The sequence below is a fragment of the Sinohyriopsis cumingii genome, chromosome 1 (genome assembly GCF_028554795.1).
Source record: "Sinohyriopsis cumingii isolate HCF-2022 chromosome 1, ASM2855479v2, whole genome shotgun sequence".
NCBI classification, from domain to species: domain Eukaryota; kingdom Metazoa; phylum Mollusca; class Bivalvia; order Unionida; family Unionidae; genus Sinohyriopsis; species Sinohyriopsis cumingii.
Genome location: NC_142961.1, coordinates 192004407 through 192024218, shown reverse-complemented (window position 1 = coordinate 192024218; position 19812 = coordinate 192004407). Strand labels below are relative to the sequence as shown.

At 32.9% G+C, this 19812-nt stretch overlaps 1 protein-coding gene across 1 annotated transcript in view; it reads left to right on the top strand.

Annotated features, from left to right (window-relative positions):
* Positions 1 to 1092: 1092 nt before the first annotated feature.
* LOC149808591 (post-GPI attachment to proteins factor 6-like) overlaps positions 1093 to 19812 on the top strand; it is a 74564-nt gene continuing 55844 nt past the window's right edge. Inside the window, exons 1-5 of the mRNA XM_089979696.1 lie at positions 1093 to 1291; positions 3847 to 4027; positions 8308 to 8518; positions 9921 to 10060; positions 12050 to 12342. Coding sequence (XP_089835822.1) covers positions 1201 to 1291; positions 3847 to 4027; positions 8308 to 8518; positions 9921 to 10060; positions 12050 to 12342 — 916 coding nt within the window. The 5' untranslated portion in view covers positions 1093 to 1200. The remainder of the gene's footprint in view (positions 1292 to 3846; positions 4028 to 8307; positions 8519 to 9920; positions 10061 to 12049; positions 12343 to 19812) is intronic.

Below are 19812 nucleotides of genomic sequence, written 5' to 3'. Positions count from 1 at the left end.
AATAAAATTTCAGTATATCCAATAACGTAACGTAATTTATCTCCAACAAAAACGTACCGGGCGGCGTGTTTGATGATAAATTAACAAACTAAAATTCATGCTGGACAGCCCTCTGAATCTTTAAAATTTTGTTTCGGACTTAACGATTCACGTGGGGGGGGGGATGTGTTCACGAAAAATGGAAAAGAAAAATACTCTGAAACGATCCAACAATTGGAACGGAAAAAGAAAAATATAACAATTACCCAAGATTTAAGAGATATGCAACGTCATTCAGCCTGGTCGCGGGAACTTCCGTTTGCTATTGTATTTACTGATTTTTTTTCTCTTGACCTGGCCGTCATATTCCCCTGTTAACCCCACCCCCCTTATGTTGTTCATTACATGAATACAAATATTCACATTTTATAGCACATAAAAAGCATCATGATGTATTTATATAAATATAGTTTATATTATTATGCGTTGGTCATTCCAACTATTCCATGTATCTTTTTGATTGCCTCATAATTTCCACTTGGCCTGGCGCCCCTTAGGTAGGTTGACCTCCCTGTGCTGCTGCCTTAGTACACCAATGTTTACCTTGTTGAAAATGGATACCTGGGAGACATAGATACCCGGGAGACATCTGTCGTTTGGCACTATACTGCTGTCATATTAATACTACGTTTAGACTAAACAAAATCGATTTTAAACGTTCGCAATTTGTTCACATACTATTTGTAAATATTCTGGTATTAACTCGCTTATGCAATTAATACATTTTTCGTTAACTTGATTTTTTAAAAATCTGATTCAGTCAAATCTTTGGGCAAGTTACATTTATAAACATAAAATTTAAATTTTGCGTCGTAGAGCATCTTCCATTTGTTTGTGAAAGAAGGTCGTATAAATGCCGAAGTAACTACATCTAGAAAATAAGAACACACACAACAACAACAACAACAACAACAACAACGGAAGCAACAAAAACTACGAAAACAACATCGACAAAAAGATTCATCAACATAACTTTCTGGTACATTTTTCTAGCACCGGATGTGAATGTATTAGCTTTACCAGTCCGGATCGTCTGTAGATCGGAGTTTGGGTGATTGTTACACCTTCCTATATACATAATGAGCTGACTACCAAATGTTTGGAAACAAAACAAGGAAACGAAATTTACATTTTAACTGAACATTATATGTTTCTTATAGTATGGGTGTTTACTTTGTATTTAATTATAGCTACAGTCTTACCTTCACACTCGGTATTGTATTATGTCTGCTTTCGTGGGAAGCAGGAAATGGTTTGTTTACTTTCACTTTTCTGCTAATAGGCCTAGTATAATTGTAAATCCGTTTGATGGTCCTCCGTCAGTTTGACGGCTCATTAGTAAAGCTATGATATAGCAGGATACTTATGTAAGAGAACTGACATAGTATAATTAGATATTGAATGTGATTATTTTATTTTCCGTCTTGTGAGAACGTGGAGAATCTGCTTAACCCTGAAGAGAAAAAAAAAAAGGGGGGGGGGGAGATATCGACATCATTCAAACATTTGCTTTGACATTTTAGTTTTAATCGGTAACCGTTAAACACACACACACACACACACACACACACACACACACACACTGAGACATGTATACCAAAGCCAGTGTCACCTTCATCTGTGCATTACAGACCCCCCAAATTTTAATGTGACCCCCAGTTTTGACACCAAAGTTTGCTCTTTTTTTACTCAAATCTTACCCCCAGTACTGACACCAGGGGAGTTTTGACTCAGTCTTACGCCTCTGGGGTATATACACTGCAGACACAAGCTTGATAAGATAAAACTTGTAAATAGTCTGTGAAGAATACTGGCAGAGAACCAGTTTTTGCCATATATTATAGTACAAGTCCCATGGGTCATGTATGCATTTTTACTTATTATAAATTAAATATAAATTGTTTTTTAAAATTTAACACTAATTTTCTTGAACCAAAGTCTATTCAATCCTGATTATTGAATGCCTTACACCTTAATTGTCACCTGGAAACTTGCAGATGAAAATTATCTATCGCTATGGACTTTTACAATGTACTAAACTTGGGTCAAAATAAGAGTGCATTGAGTAGAATCGGCACAATCTCGGGAAGTACAACAGATTTTTTTTATCAGTATGTGTAGCTTTCATTGTGACATCACACCGCACAACATTCAATCCAGATTGTAATGGATCACACCTTTAGGTTCATTGTCCAAAAATATCTATGTACTTTAACATTAATTTTGCCTTATTCAAATTAATTTTGCCAGTAGCTTCTCATGGGTCGGTGGTTCTTTATGGTTTTTTTCTAGATTCTTCCTCCACTATTTATACTGGCCGCCATGTAAAGCCTATCTTGTGCTGAAAAATGGCATTAAACCCTACAATAACAACAACGAGTGACTGTCTGGCAGTTGGGGTAGAACAAAACCTTTTGATTTTGGGTTCATATGGTCACGATAACTGTGGATAAAAGAACAAAAATGGTTTTTACACAACATTAGTTCTAGGCCAGTCAGGATAGACTGCCTTGGTAGGTCCTTGTCACTTGGTTCACATTTTTTGGGCATGATGGAGCCAATAATATGTTAAAAGTACTGTTAAAACCAGCAGAAACAAACATTAGTTCTATATCGCATATGTGAGCCAAACTTTGTGGATGGTTTTTACTTGGGATAATGAAGAATTCTATTGATTTGGGGGTCAAAAGGTCAAATGTTAGGATGGTTCTTGATAATTGATGTTTTACATATATTACTGTATTTGACTGTACTCAAACCTTTTTAAATGTGCTAAAATAACACCCATTTTTAAGAGTGGAGTCCAGAAAGACCACAATAACTACAAGCCACTTTCAATTTTACCTGCATGTCCTAATGTCTTTGGAAAACATGTTGCGAGCTTTATTTGCTCATAAATAAAAATATTAATTTTTTTCACAATGAGCAGTTGTGTTGTAGGAATTCTCATTCCTGTCAAAAAGCCATCACAAAATTACTGATACCTGGTGAGATCAAATGAACAAAGACAATATGGCAGATGTCGTTTATCACAACTTTAAAATGGCTTTTCATTTAGAAGATCACAATGTCTTATCTTAAAGTTACATTACTGTAATTTTGGTGATAACATAATACAAATGTTAACTTCTTACATTCAACACAAAAGGCTGCATGTATGTAAAGATAGCACTATTTCTGCTGCTGTTAAGGCTGGTATTCCACAAGGGTCAGCATTGGGTCCAGTATTATTTTCTAATATTTATTATGTTCTGTTATTTGACTATGAAGAACTATAATAGAGACCTGTTTACAGATGACAGAACATAACATGTGTCGGCTCCGTCCTCAGATGCCATCTAAACCATGTTAAGCCAAGATTTGGAAAATATTAAACTACAACATGAAGATAACTACATGTAATTGCATGTTAATAAGTACAGTTCAGAAGTGACTTACATGGACCAGAATTCTTTTGATTTAAATCTCAAGAATATTATTATTGAAAATGTTTCTAATCATAATGTTGACAGCTTTCAACAGTGTAGTGTACAAGTTAATAACATATATAAATTATTTTATTCTAAGATAGCACTGTAATTAAGAAATACATCTTCCTGATGTCAGAAACCTATATTTTAATGCATATATTCAACCATTGCTAGATTATTGCTTTGATGTTTGGAGCAACTGTTCCAGACGAGGCTTTTACAGAATTTGAAACTTACAAAAGAGAGTATATATCATTCTCAGTAAATCTTTAGATTCACTTTCTTAACCTTTGTTCAAATAGTTAAAGTTTTAAAAATTAATTTTTCTGTTTGACAGGTGCACAGGCAGTTCTTTTATTCATGAATGACTGGACCACAGCCATTCGCCTGGAAGAGTATGAAGGATACAAGAGTGTGAGTTTAATTGCCTTTCATGTACCTCTGTATACTGTGCAGACCTTGTGGCACTTCCAGAGTGGTGCTTCTGATAAAGACTGTCCAGAAAAAGATGTCCATATGTGAGTCATAACATGTTGATCCGTTGATTCTTTATCAGCAGTGGAGCTAGTGTCAAGAGAGAATGGTATCTTACCTGCCATAAAACAACATGTCATATGAAAAACATGATTTTTTTTTCTTCTCCCAAACCATGCGACATTGTTGTGTTTTGAAAAACACAGTTTTCAGCAGTCTTAGAGAAAAAAGCATAAAAAGAGAGAGTAAGAGAGATATTTGACCATCACTATATATGTACCTAGCATGTAGTTTGTATAAACAGTAAGTAAACAGTCCTACTTTGGAACATGTGTAAAACTATCCTGAGGCAACTTTATACAGCCGATTATTGTTGATGCAAATTAAAAGGTTACACATTATCAACCACCTTTTCACACATTGCTAAACTGGCTGAGAAGAGGTTGGTTGAAGCCATGTTAAATCCTTTGAAGACTTGTGGGATGGCCCATGGGGCTAATTTACATAAGTATAGTGGAAAAACCCACTTTATTTGAAGTTATAGGTACATCGGATAGATTCTTGCTGAAGAACAAAGTCACTTCACGTCATTGACTTGAATGAGAATATTAAATATTAAAGGTCATTGTCAAGTTTGTGATAAGCAGCACTTGGATATCAATTCACATACAAAACACAAAACATTTCAGAATCAGAATAGTGTTCATTTTTGACATTTTTCAGCTCTAATCATAAGCATCTTGGCATTCATGAACCACATTTTTCCAACTAACAACATAATCATGTGTTGCATTTTATATATGGAGCAAAATAGGACTTTAAAAAAACTGTGATGCTGATCATAATCTTGCCAGTAATTTTAATATTGATGGATTGAACATTTAATTCAAGGCAGTGATGTATAGTAACTTTTGTTCATAAACTTATATCTCTATGATTGTACTATGGTAACTCAAACAGTTTGTTTTCACTTAGTTGATACAGCACCACCCTAACTATTTTTTATTGAATTAAGTAATCTGTGAAATGGTGGTTGCTTGTCGCTGACTGCCTTACCTTTTAAATCACACCTTGATAATCAGCCATAAATAAACTGCCCTGAGGATACTTTTACATTGCCCTTAAGCAAGATTGTTGACTGTTTATACAGACTACTTGCTTTGCACATGTATAGTGGTGGTATAAAATATCACTTTTTTCTTCTTTTTCTAAGATTATTTGAAAATTATGTTTTTTTCCAAATTTGACCATGTTGGAGGGTTTGTCAATCAAAAATTGTTTTTCAAGTGACACATCATAGTATGGCAGATATAAAATGTCTGTCTGGTTGTGTTCATGTGAGTGTTGGAATATGTGTTGTGATTGTATTCGACAATGCAATGTCTACCAATTATTTTCTCTGTAAGTGTATTAAATGCTTCAAAGGGAACAGATTTTCTTTTCTTTTTTTTATATTATCAAATTAGACTTTCCATTAATTTTGAATAAGCTTGTTTGAAAAGATAGCATTCTTTTTTGCATGCTGTTGCTTGTTTGGGTCATATACCCTAACCACCCTCACCCCCATTTGGGACCTTAAAATTTTTTGAGTCTCCAAAGCCCCTTCAACACTGAGTGGAAATATGCTAAATTTGAGGCATGCATAAAATTGTCCCAAAGTATGTGGGCAGGGTAGGGAAGTCAGACATGTGGGGAATAAGAGATACAAATCTTTTGCCCCACACTGTAAATTTGATTATTCTTTTCTGTCAACACACCTGGGAAATATTCATGTCCATGCCACTGTATGCATCATTTTTGGATGAAACATTAAAGAATAGCAAAAAGTCTTTTGTTTAGTTTGTTATAAAATTATCTGCTTCGATTACATCATGTGATTGATGTCATAAAGAAGTAAATGTACATAGCTGATCCTAGGGTAACATAGATTAATCTAGCCAAGGGAAACACCTATGATAACTACACTGTGTGGATATTATAAATACCATAATATATCCATATCTAAGCCGAGTCCAACTTCAGATGGAATAGGTCCTGATCTGCCAATTTATATGTGCCATAATATGAGGGTCTCAGTTGCTTATTCTGATTCTGATTGCTGCTCCTAGCAAACTGCGTAGACCCAGATCTTCAGGCACATTATTTGATGGCAGATCTTGGTACTTACAGTTTGCAGTTTAACTCTACTTACAAGCAAGTATATACAGCATAAATGTTTTCTTCTATGTGGCACTTTAACTATTATGTCCACTCTTCCTATTGAACAATCTCACACCATCATAGCTTTTGTAATCTTCCCTAGTTTTGTACATACTTTGATAAATTGTCAAAATTGAAAACGCTGTTGTGCTCACTTTTGTCTTAATTACCTGTTTACTGGTATTTTTCATTTCAAGTTTCTAATGTCTATTGATCTATATTAAGAATGATTGTTTCAGGTTGCTTGAAGCTAGAAGTATTTCATACTGTATTTGGACTTGCACACAACAACCAATGACAAATATTAATTAAACTCGTCCCAGTTAAATAATTTAAATCTGAGTTACCTTATATATACACTTATAAGTCTCATCCAACTGCAGACTGCATAGATTCAGATTTGCCATCTCAAAAAGTGCTTTAAGATCTGAGTCTGTGTAAGGAGTAATCAGTAGAACAAAGAACATAGACCCTGCTCTACTGGTGATAGCAGGGGACCCTGAGTGGCCAAGTGGTCTAAAGTGCTCTTTGTTATGGATCACTGCCATCTCACCTCTGTCTGCATGGGTTCGAGTCTAGGATTTGGCCAGTGTGGGTATGTGAGAAAGCTTGCCAGTAGCTTCTCATGGGTCGGTGGTTCTTCCCGGGGTTTTCCCGGGTTCTTCCTCCACCATTAATACTGGCTGCCATGCATAGCCTATCATGTGCTGAAAAATGGCATTAAACCCGACAACAACAACAACAACTGTTGATAGCAGATCAGGGTTTATGTTGTTTGCATTTGGACCCAACTTATAAGTATTTACAGTATATATTTTCAGCTGGTATAGTTTTCAAGCAATCAGTATTAGATACTAAATTAACATTTACTAATCGAGTCAGAAGTATGAATTGTCATTTTGCTACAAAAACCAGATTATCAGTACTCAGAAGTGTCTTCTCTTGACCATCCATCTTTGAAACAAAAATTTATGTGTGCAATTAGAGTCTCATTTTTTGATGAGTAGTTCTGATTTTTTATTAGTTTATTTTACAGTCATGTTAGGCACAAAAGATTGTGTGTTTCTTGTTGTCTGGCCATCTCTGTTTTTTGTTGCAGTCCCTAGCACCCTCCTCGATTAAAAAACAAAAAACAATTTCCTGAAATTGATTTGTGTATCAAGCTGACTAATTGACCTGGCTTAGCACAGCACTTGAAGTGCACAGTTCATTATTAATACCAATCGTTATTATATATATGTAGTGTTTTAAAAAAAAAAAACTAAGAAAAAAATTCCTGAAATTGATTTGTGCATTTAATGGAGCCAGTTTAGCCCATGACTTGAAGTTCTTAGTACATTATATGTACATGTACTAGTCATTATATTATATTTACATATCTACTGATACCCTAATTTTAAAACCAGTACAATATAAAACACATACTTTTTGTTTTGGCCTTACTGGTAAGAAGCACATATCATTTCACAGAGAGGTTTTGGTGATTTTGTGAGCTGGGTCCCCTTTTTTCACTTAGAATGGTGTGTATAAATGGTATTCATGTTGTTTTGACATTTCTGTGCATTTTTTACAGCATGAAAAAATGCAGTTATCTATTGTGGTGGGGTTCTGATGATATTTTTTGAGAGTTACTAGTGGCAGGGAACTCTGTCTTTGTTGTTGCAGTTGTTGTTTACGTCCTTGTTATCAGGATGGTTTATTTATATAACTGTGTTATTGTACACTATTTGGTGATTTTTGTTTTGTTACATACTTTGGTTAATTACTTAATATCAAGTTCTTTTTCTTAAACAGTGTGTCTGTAACAGTAAGCAAGTCATCAAATGACACTCCATAATCATGAGATCTCACACTGCTTGTTTGAAACAGCGACACTAATAGTAAGCAATCATGTCATAAAATTCCATAATCATGGAATCTCACTTCTTTCATGAAACATTATGTCATGAAACTCCATAATCATGAAGTCTCACACTTCTTTCATGAAATATCATGTCATAAAACTCCATAATCATGGAATCTCACACTTCTTTCATGAAACATTATGTCATGAAACTCCATAATCATGAAGTCTCACATGTAAATTGCATGTTTATATTTACCATTATTATTATTTCCTTTTAAGCTATTTTCAGCATGGTAGTTACCCATTAATAAGCCCATACAATGAGTCATATCCAGAAGCATTCTACCTGCATCGCAGTCGACTCTATACCAGTGTGGCCCATAGTAACAATGTTACCATTGGTACCTTTGTGGACAACCCACAGCCAGGAACTTGGTTTGCTGCAGCTTTTATTCCAAAAAATACAGATTCAGACAAAATCCAGCAGAAGGTATAATAATAATAATAATGATAATAATAATAATAATAATAATAATAATTATTTTAAAATTATAGTATAATTTTTCTGATAACTCCCATCTTCGCTTGCCATGATTTCGATATGATAACCCTATATACACCTCGGCCTATCTAGCAGATATTTCTGTGTTTTGAATCTGTGAATTTCATCCAATCAAAATTAAGTTGTTCAGATTTGAACACTGTTCCTACATGATCAAGACAAGGAGAGCAAACAGCTTGAATGGACTGATAAATAAGCAATTTTCCACTGCCAGTCCATATTTGTACAACCTTGAACTCAAATACACTTGTAATGTCTTCGCTCTGGTACGTACATGTTATACTTTTGATGTGAAACTTAAAAAGCATCCTTTTTAAGTCAGTTGCCTCCACCACTTTTGGCTGGTGTTTAGTGTACCAGTGTTAGATGCTTTTGGTTAGTTGGCATTAAACACTAAGGGAGGCAATTCATGAAATCCAATAGTTGTCACTAGGACAAAGCACTTGGCCACTTGAAGTTTTCTGAATTTTTTTTAAAAAGGAGCGAAATATTTGTCTACTTCTTTTCTCTGAAAGCGGGCAGTAACCTAATATTCTTAGTAATATCTAAATTTGAATTTGTATCCAAAGTGGGAATATACTTTTCACTTGCCAGCTACATTTCTTTTATTCGAAATTGATATTCCCTCTCTTTTTTCTCACTTTACATTTGCTTCTGTCTCTATCTCTCCTCTTTCTCCAAATGCAGCTGCATTTGTTTTTCTTCTTTTTGTAAATGCATTTGTTCTTTTTGTAACTGCATTTTTTCTTCTTCTTTATCATTCTGAAGTTTCAGCTTTCTTAACTCTAACTCTAAGTCATTTATTTTTATGTCAGAGACTGATACAGATTTACTGATTGAAACCAAAGCACTTTTATCCAAAACACTCTTTTCTACAAAATATTTGACCAAATATTTTCTTTTCTTGCTTCGTTAAGAAAGGATATGCCTATGAAAGATCATATTTTCTGGTAAATTGAATCAATTCATCTTTTTCAAACAGGCCAACTGTTCCTGGGTAGGATTTGAAATTAGGCAAGTTAGTATGGAAGCCAATGTATCAAACCTGCATAAACTTTGTAATAACCAGACGATTTATAGGCATTTATATGATGATAAAATTCCTTCTCTCTTCTGCATAAATTCCATTAGAATGTGTGTGTGTGTGTGTGTGTGTGTGTGTGTGTGTGCAAGTGCATGTGTTGGTTTTTAATCTTTTTTTTTTTGTTGCAAGGTTGTAGAAATGTCAGGGAAGATTGACAGTCCTTCAGTTTTCAAACACTTTATTTTAATCTTGGATGATAACCTTGAAAAATGCATATATTGTCACAAACTTCATTTTTGTGTATAGGGGCTTAGCAAGTCTTGTTACTATGGTATGATAGTGACAGTCACATCTCAAGCTTTTCAAGAAATCCCAGAACTGGCTCTTGATGGAGAACAAAAAATTCAGCTGGGTACAGCTCAAAGCAACAGCCAAGTCTTATATAAGTAAGTACATTCCCTCACACATTATTGTTCCACTTTCAATGTGGAACACATATTTCCACACTACATTGAATTTAATCAAAAAGCGTCATTGGAGGAAGTAAACAAAGGGGGACAACTCATTCTAATTGCCTGAAGAGACTAACATTGCATGTAAGGTGTCAGAAGGAGTTTGCATGTCTTATAAGATGTATTTAGAGTAGTGCATTATCATATTTACCATCAAAGCAGAGTGTATGTTCACGCTCTTGTGACTGTAGGTTTTTTTTAAACCAGGGTAACAAGGTATTGACTTGTTCATTGCCTTTGCTTAATTATATTTTTGGTATAGTCTTGCAAACATTTCCATAAAAATATGCTTTAGATTTTGATAATAATACAAAATGCACCCTGCCCCTACCCCCATTTGGATTCAGAAGATGAATTACTTTGGATTGTTGTATTTTAGTACTTATTAAAGTTTATGTTTTTCGGCAATTTTTTAAAATAAAAATCAAATTAAATTCATGGATCACATATGCGTTGTTGCATCAGGAGATCATTCTTATGCAATTAATGCGTGTTCGTGACAGCCTGCTACAAAATATTTAGTCCTGTGGGTCATTTATGGTATAAATATCCATAGCTGGTGCCAAAATTAATTTTAAATGGATCATTTATTATTAAGAATTGATTGAAAATATCCTCAAGACAGCATGACTTTTGTTTGAAGTTTCCAGGCCACAAATAGCATGATTGTACCTTGATTTGATTGGTTAGTATCTGTCATATCTCTTGTCTGTATTACATGTCTCTGTCAAGCCAAGATTGTTATTGGACTAAATACTGTAAACACTCTGCAGCAAACCTAGATTCAGTACTATAGATGGATCTTGGTTAATTTGGGCTTTTAATGTTTTTGTTGTAGCAAGCAACAAATCCACAAAACTGGCACCCATTGAATGAAAGTGAATTTGCGATGAAAGATGGAAGATCTTGGAATGTCAGCAGCAGTGTATCAAGAGTAGAATTTGTTTACATATATTAAATATATTTTTGTATTGTAAATTCATTGTATGATATAATCACTGGCTCTTATATTTCATTTGTGAAGCTTAGAAAATCTTTTAAGCCAAAGAAGGTTTATGAAAATTATAAATCAGCAGATATTTGTTACTAGAGTAAATGGAGGTCATTATCAATATACACTGATGATAGGTGTGAGGTGAATATTTTGATGAAGTGTCATTCATGTGCACTTTAAAATGTGTAATAATCATTATGGGGACATGGAAATAATTTTGAGGGTCTAGAAAGGTTAGTTAGACATGTGTTTACTGTTTATATGTCTGTACAGGTAAGTTCAGCTATAAATGATCTTGTATTCTGATCCCCATTACAGATTTGTTATCAATAATAATAATAATAATAGTAGTAGTAGAAATAATAATAATAATAATAATAATAGTGGTAATAATAACAAAAATACTTACAATAGTATTAATAATAATAATAATAATAATAATAATAATAATAATAATGATGATGATAATAATAGTAGTAGTAGAAATAATGATAATAATAGTGGTTATAATGACATAAATAATTATAATAGTATAAATAATAATAATAATAATAACAATAATAGTAGTAGTAGTAGAAATGATGATAATAATAATCATAATAATAATAATAGTGGTAATAATAACACAAATAATTAAAATAATGATAATAATACTAGTACTACTAGTAGTGATAATAATTGTAGTAGTAGTGGTAATAGTGTTAATGATGATGATGTTTATAAGAGTTATACAGTACTCCCTCATTATAACACTGATAGCCATACAGTATACTGCTTGATAGTGAAACCACCTTATAATGAAGTGCGTGATGCATACAATTAATTTTACTAGCACTATGAAATCAGATCAATGATCTTATAACATGAATAGTCTTATAATGAAGGCCATTATAGTGAGGTAGTGTTGAATATTGTTATACACTTTTCAGGTATACTCTGAATAGTAATATTGTGTCATACACACTGATCATCAAGACTTGCATAATACATGCCAATGGAACATCAGAAACAGCTTCAGCGTGTCCAGTGATAGCCTATGTGCAGCCCGAAAACCTTCCATCTAAGGATTCTACGCTTTTGAACTGTACTGATTCAACAGGATATTGTGAGCTGGAAATTCCTTCCCCTGTTGTAGGCAAACAGACCTATCTCATGATAAAAGTAGACAATGTATTGAAAAATGTCACTGATGTGGAATTTGTACTGGCATTTAATTTGAAAAGTAAGTTCTTATGACTCTATATATATTATCTTCATGCCAATTAATGAGCGTGTAATTGATGTAAAAATTTATGCTTTTTAGGAAAAAAAGAACATATTTTCTTTCTAAATTCTTAATTTGTATGATAAGCTTGCAGTAATTTTGAAATTTTTCATTTATTATATATTTTATAATGAGATATTGAAATATGTGAGTAGGAGAAGATTTATATTGCCACATTGGCATGATCAAATTTATATTGCCAGATTGGCATTATCAAATTTACATTGCCACAGTGACAGTATACAGATTTATTGCTGCAATGTAGATATCACTCTTTTAACTACTCTCTTGTTGCATTTCAGAATATATATATATATATATATATATATATATATATATATATATATATATATATATATATATATATATATATATGCCTTATTTTATTCAAACATATTTACATACTTGGACCTATTTAATTTTTCTTCTTCTGTGTTTCATTTTCTTCTTCAAAACACCATCATACATCCCCACCTCTCTCTCTCTCTCCATGAGGAATGAGGATGAACAGATTGTAATTATGTTAATATGGGAAAAGTGTGTAAACACTGAAATGACTTCAAAATTCCTTAACAGAGCTGAAGAAATTGATGATCCTGATGCCCAGGACCCCTCTTAATCTGGATAGGTCAGGCCCCTTACATATATACTATGTGAGTTGCCCATCAGATAGATCAGGCCCTGTACATATACACTATGTGAGTTGCCCATCAGATAGATCAGGCCCATTACATATATACTATGTGAGTTGCCCATCAGATAGATCAGGCCCCTTACATATATACTATGTGAGTTGTCCGTCAGATAGATCAGGCCCATTACATGTATGCTATGTGAGTTGCCCATCAGATAGATCAGACCCATTACATATATTCTATGTGAGTTGCCATCAGAAAAAGAAGTGTTATCTAATTTACTTTCAAGAAAACCTTGAGTGTGCTGACAAAATATTACGTTTTTCATTTGAAGTTCTTGAGATACAGTGCTAAATTATTAATGTTCAGCCCACTTCTGGGGCTCCATTTGAAGTCCCAACACCTTATGAAGTTTGTATGCTTAATTATATTGAAAGCCATAAACTTTGTGTATGAAGTGGAGTACATAACTGACGAATGGGGAACAGTACCATTTAGTTTATTTCAGCTTGTTGCTGATACTGGAAAATATTTGTATTCAAATATTCAAATACAATTATTTACACATTTTTTTTTCATACTTTTAAGAAGAAAAAACTACTTTTTCTTGTACGAGAAAAATACACATAACATTTTAGGAGCCATGCCACGATTGTCTTGTATTATTCATATGCGATCTCTTCCCAAAAATGATAATAAACTTTTTTTTCCTTCATATTTTTTAGAATTAATTTTATTTGTGTATGAGAAATATACATATATATGAAATTTCAGGAGCCACACCACAACCGTGTTATATCTGAATTTGTTTTATAACAGAGCGTGCTATAGCAGGGTCACACTATATATATATATATATATATATATATATATATATATATATATATATATATATATATATATATATATATATATATATATATATATATATATAGTTATGTATATGTTATTTAATTTTTATAAGATTTAATTGTTTGTAAGTTTTAAAATCTTTCTATTTTTTTCTTTCATTATATGTCAAAATAATGTAGTTCTGTTTTCCAGAAAATAGTTTGACCTTGACTGTTTATTTTTGTAAACAAAGGCTGACATTGTTACTGACCTTAATTAAAAATTAGTAACAGCCACGTGAACAAGTTATTTTTAATTTACTTTTATTGTTGGAATAATAAGGTTGAGATCGAGGCTGTGTTAGATACATGACCCTCGACTTGGAAATAGTTTTTAGTGAAGTAAACAACTTTTATTTTAGGAGTAAAATGATTGGTTCTTATCAAGGACATACAGGAGCTACATGATTTTTTTATGTAAACATGATCACATGACCCTTATCTGGGCATCTGTTATGCATAAAATTAAGTTTTAAACCATCGTTTTAGAGAAATAATCACAGTTAGGCTTCTAAACACTGAGACGTAAAGGTGTTTCTTTTGTTATGTCAATTTGGGAATTACATTGTAATGTTTATTGAAATTATTTGGATTCAAAAAGACTAATTCATTTCTCTGGAATATTTTTGAGTGCTGATACAGAATTCTTGAACAAAGACATTTCTTAAAAATGTTATTCGGATTTGAAACACTGGATTAGTTCTTGTGTTTCTACAAGGAACTGTAGACCACATTACAATACAGGATACAGCATACATCATCACCTTCCATCTCGGATTCTTCATCAGGACTTGAACTTGATTTCATTAGAACATTTCAATATTAGGACTTGTAAAATTTTATTTGTGGATTATTATTGGATTATTTTTGGATTTGATTCTTAAAACAGTAAGTTCTTATTTTTTTCATTTTAACAGTATTTTTCCAGTAAAATAAATTATTTGTTAAATTTTTTAAAGCTTGTTGTTTTCTTGTTGTTTTCAATCTTTCTTGTGTTGCTGTTTATTTGAGCCTAAATACGTAACTATATATATATATATATATATATATATATATATATATATATATATATATATATATATATATATATAAAGGAACTGAGATAATTGCATTGTATTTTAATGTTTAGTTCAAAAGATTTGGTTGCCCTTGGATATTATTGATAGAATTAGGTATTATCTGTAATTTTGACATATCCATGGTACTATGACATGAATTATTTGCAAAGCTGAAGTTATTGTTTTACTGAAGTAAGAAAAAGATCAGTCCCTTCATTCCCATGCTCATCTTTGATAGTGAAACATGGGGAAGTTTTTCTATTTTCATAAAACAAAACTCCTGAGTGCTAGTATACACCAGGATCTGGAGATAAAGGTTGATTTTAATTAATTGAAATCAGATCAAAATTTATGGTAGACAGGGTCACAAAAATTGGAAAGTATACTTTAATGAAAGGCAAATACATACATAAAATAAATAAATTTAAGGCAGTTTGTATTTTTAAAAATAAATTATAGCAGTCTTGATATCTTTTTAAAATAACAATAAAAATATAAGGCCTTGCTGTGCATGTGAGTTTTGAGTCAGGGCATGTGATGTTTTAAGCCATTTGCCACATGCATTTGTCTGAAAAGAATGTCTTTGAACATTTTCTGTAAAAAAAAGACTCTAGGCAAGAAGTATATTTCAGGTATTAACTTATTTAAAAATAGTTATCCATATGAACTGTGAGCATGTGAATTTACACGACCTGTCTTTTTTATATTAAGTGCCACCCATGCTGTACTTGTTATGCTCCGTGACCAAGATACAAGTGTTTAGGGGAAAGCTCTTGTATAATACTAATTAATTGTTTAATTAGTGATTTTATCTTTTGTCACACTCATATTCATTTTGAAAAATGATGGAAAAATTGGGGTTAGATCAGTGTTTATTGCAAGCTGAAATTAATATTAACAGTCATAATGTCAAACTAGTCGCTGTTACTTTACTGTAAGCTTGCCAAGGCCACACAATTCACATATGAATGTAGAAACAAGCAAGATCAAAACCAAATTCTTTTGTTTAAAATGTTATGCTCTGATGTCTATTGACTGCTCCAGTGGCCAAGTGGTTAGAGTGTCCGCCTCGGATATGGGAGGTCATGGGTTCGATCCCCTGCCGAGTCATTCCAAAGACTTACAAAAATGATACTAACAGCTGCCTCGCTTGGTGCTCAGCATTAAGAGGTTAGTGTTAGGACTTGTCGGCCTGGTGTCAGTATAATGTGACTGGGTGGAACATCATGCTGCATGTCTGTGGCATGATGCCCCAGTGCTAGACATCACTATAAAAACTGTCACACTGCAAACTTCAAAGCGATATGACTGAAAAATTGTTAAAGCTACATTAAAAATCCAAATCACACACACACACACACACACACACTGTCTGATGTCTATTGGATACAACCAGTCTCTGATGATTCTACTGTATCCTGATCCCATCAATGTTGACTGTTTCAGTGCAAGCAAAAAACATTATTTTTTGAAGAAAAAAAATCACTTCATTCTCATTTCAAATTTGACAAAAAACAATTTGAAGCTGTTAGATTACTGTCCTTACTTTTTGTAAAATTATGCAATTTTTATTGATGAGTTATGCAGTTGTTAATTGCATTGGCACAGAATGGAAACAAACATTCCACGCAAATTGATGATTTTTGCAGCAAAGATATTTAATAAAATAATCAATTTTTTATAGTAGATATAAGGAAATACTTTATTTGTGAAGTAGAAACATTTTGTATTGTCACTTGTGGCTTCACCAAAATGTTTGCTTTTCACTTGTGAAATATTTCCTTTTATTATATGCTCATTTTTTTCTCTGTTAACTTTTCATTGTCAGAATTGTTCAGTATTTTATGTTATTATATGCTCATTTTTTCCCCCGTTAACTTTACATTGTCGGAATCATTCAGTATTCCCCAATACTGAATGCGCGCGACAATACACATATAGCATTCACGTGAATAAAGGAACTACTTTCTATTGTAAACAAGCAAAGATGCAGACACCAGCACTTTTGATTTGTAAACAAATCATATACACTCGCGTACTAAATTTGTTTCTGAATGAACTAAAACATGTTTCGTAGACTGTACACACACAAAAAACCCAGCTGTTTTGGCACATTCCGCGTTGATACAATGTTACGGATTTAGGCTAGCTACATTATATCAAAGACAGACGATCATGTCCTTACAAATAACATACAACTGACAAGGAATATAGTGTATTCTTTATGTGGTGATAAGAATGGCAAAATAAAATATACTTACAGTTTTACATCCTGAATTTCCTCAAAATGTTTTTTCTTAATTCTGCAAATCGGAATTACATGAGCCACGTCATAGGTTTTCAATCTGGATTACACATTTCAAAAGTGTGCTGTAATTTCTGTAAGTCCAATTGCATCCTCCTTACTGCACTCAAAATGAAATACACATTAATATCCATAGCGTTCTTTTGAAAATTGTAATTGAAAGACTTCATATTTTCCCACGTTATGATTTCAGACATTCAGTGACAGAAACAGAAACACATTTGCAGATGTAAATATGCTTCTCCCGCGCCACTTCAATCCGATGAATTTCATGTATAATTTGCACAGATGAATCCAGTCCAAAATCACAAACTTTCATCGAATCGAAACAAAATACCAAAAATACATTCACTCCAGATCAAATGGAAAAGTCGTTGCAATGCGCATTCATTCACAATATGACTGCAAATTTCAATTTTAACTAGACACGCCATTTTCTTTCGAAAGTTATGTCGACTGCGCGACTAAGTTCAAATATATCTGGGCGGAGCTATGTGCGCATTAATAATGATGTCATTTTGTAATGTCAAATCTGCGCTTGTGTATTTAGTTTGGAATACAGCATTCATTCATTTACGTTGTTTCTTGTAGTGTATTTTGTTTATATAATTTAACCTTAGGTTGAATAAAAAATGAGCATATAATAAAAAGGTTACTGCATTTGTATGGGAAAATAGGAACTCGTTTTTTCGGAAGGATATACTGCACTCACAAGTTCGTGCAGTATTCATTCCGAAAACTCGTTCCTATTTTCCCATACAAATGCAGTAACCTATAAATATTGAACTCATGCGCAAGTTCATATTACACTCATAAAGGAACTACTTTCTATTGTAAACAAACAATGGATGCACACACCAGCACTTTTTATTTGTAAATAAATATGTACACTCATGTAGTAGGCAGTTTATGTTTTGGTTGGTTAAATTTGTTTCTGAATGAACTAAAGCAGATGTTTTGTGGACTGCCACATACCAACTGCTTTGCTACATTCGCATTAACTTTTTTGATACAAAGTTTCAGATTTATGCATGCAATAGATGCTAGATTTCATAAAATTGCTGGGTACCTACAAATAACATGCAAGTGACACAGTATAAACTGTCTTCTTTAGCTGGTAATAAAAATGGCAAAAAATATACTTACAGTTTTACATCCTGAATTTCCTCAAAAGCTACTTTCTTAGTTCTGCAAATCCAAATTACATGAGCCATGTCATGGGTTCTCAAGCTTGATTAAACATTTCAAAATTGTGCTGTAATTTTGAATAAATTCCAAGTGCAATTACATTAGCCTTACTGCACTCAAAATGAAATAAACATTGAATTCTTTAGCATCTTTTTGATAATTGTAATTGAAAGACTTATTTCCCTTTACTTGACAACACCAACAAACCCACTGTGATGCATTGCTGAATCAGGCCTGCGTTGTTTTCAGATAGGGTCAGATAGCTTACAAAATGACAGTAATGTAATTTACTGCAACAGATTATGTCGACCTATTGCTACAGCTTTCTTAAGTCCCATATTTACATGATCAAGCTATGAAAGTGAGGTGGATTTACAAAAAGGAGGTGCTGGTAAGCGTGTTTTGTCAAAGCGAGGTGGATTTACAAAAAGGAGGTGCTGGTAAGCGTGTTATGTCAAAGTGAGGTGGATTTACAAAAAGGAGGTTCTGGTAAGCATGTTATGTCAAAGTGAGGTGGATTTACAAAAAGGAGGTGCTGGTAAGCGTGTTTTGTCAAAGTGAGGTGGATTTACCAAAAGGAGGTGTTGGTAAGCATGTTTTGTCAAAGAATGAATATAATCTTCTAAGCTTTTATTCTGGAGCAAGCTTGGTATATAATGAAAAGATTTTTTTTCTTCTAATTTAATACAAGATATATTTCATCTTGTGGCACTAAATTTTTACCACATTCTGATTTCAAACATTCATGACAGAACAGTCACACTTGCAGATGTCAACACGCTTCTCCCTTGCTGCTTCAGTCCGATGTATTTCATGTAGAATTGTCACAAAATAAATTCAGGTCACAATTTTGAAATTTGGTACAATCGACAAAAATACCGAAATCTATTCATTCCAGATATCAAATGGAAAAGTTGTTGCAATGCGAATTCATTCACAGTATGACTCAAAATTTCATTTTTAGGTAGACCAGCACACGACTAAGTTCAAATTTATCTGGATGGAGTTATGTGCACATTAATAATGTTGTAGTTGTGTAATGATGAATCTGCACTTTTGTATTTAGTTTGGAATATGTCATACATTCAGTTACTTTGTTTCTTGCAGTGTATTTTGTTGATATAATTAAGCCTTAAGTTGAATAAGAAAATGAGCATATAATAAAAAGGTTACTGCATTTGTATGGGAAAATATGAACTTGATTTGTCGGCTGGATATACTGCACTTCTGAGGTCGTGCAGTATTTCCATCCAAAAAACTTGTTCATATGTTCCCATACAAATGCAGTAATTTATGAATATTTGCTCAAAATACATTGATATCCACTATATGTCAAAACTAAGATAATATCA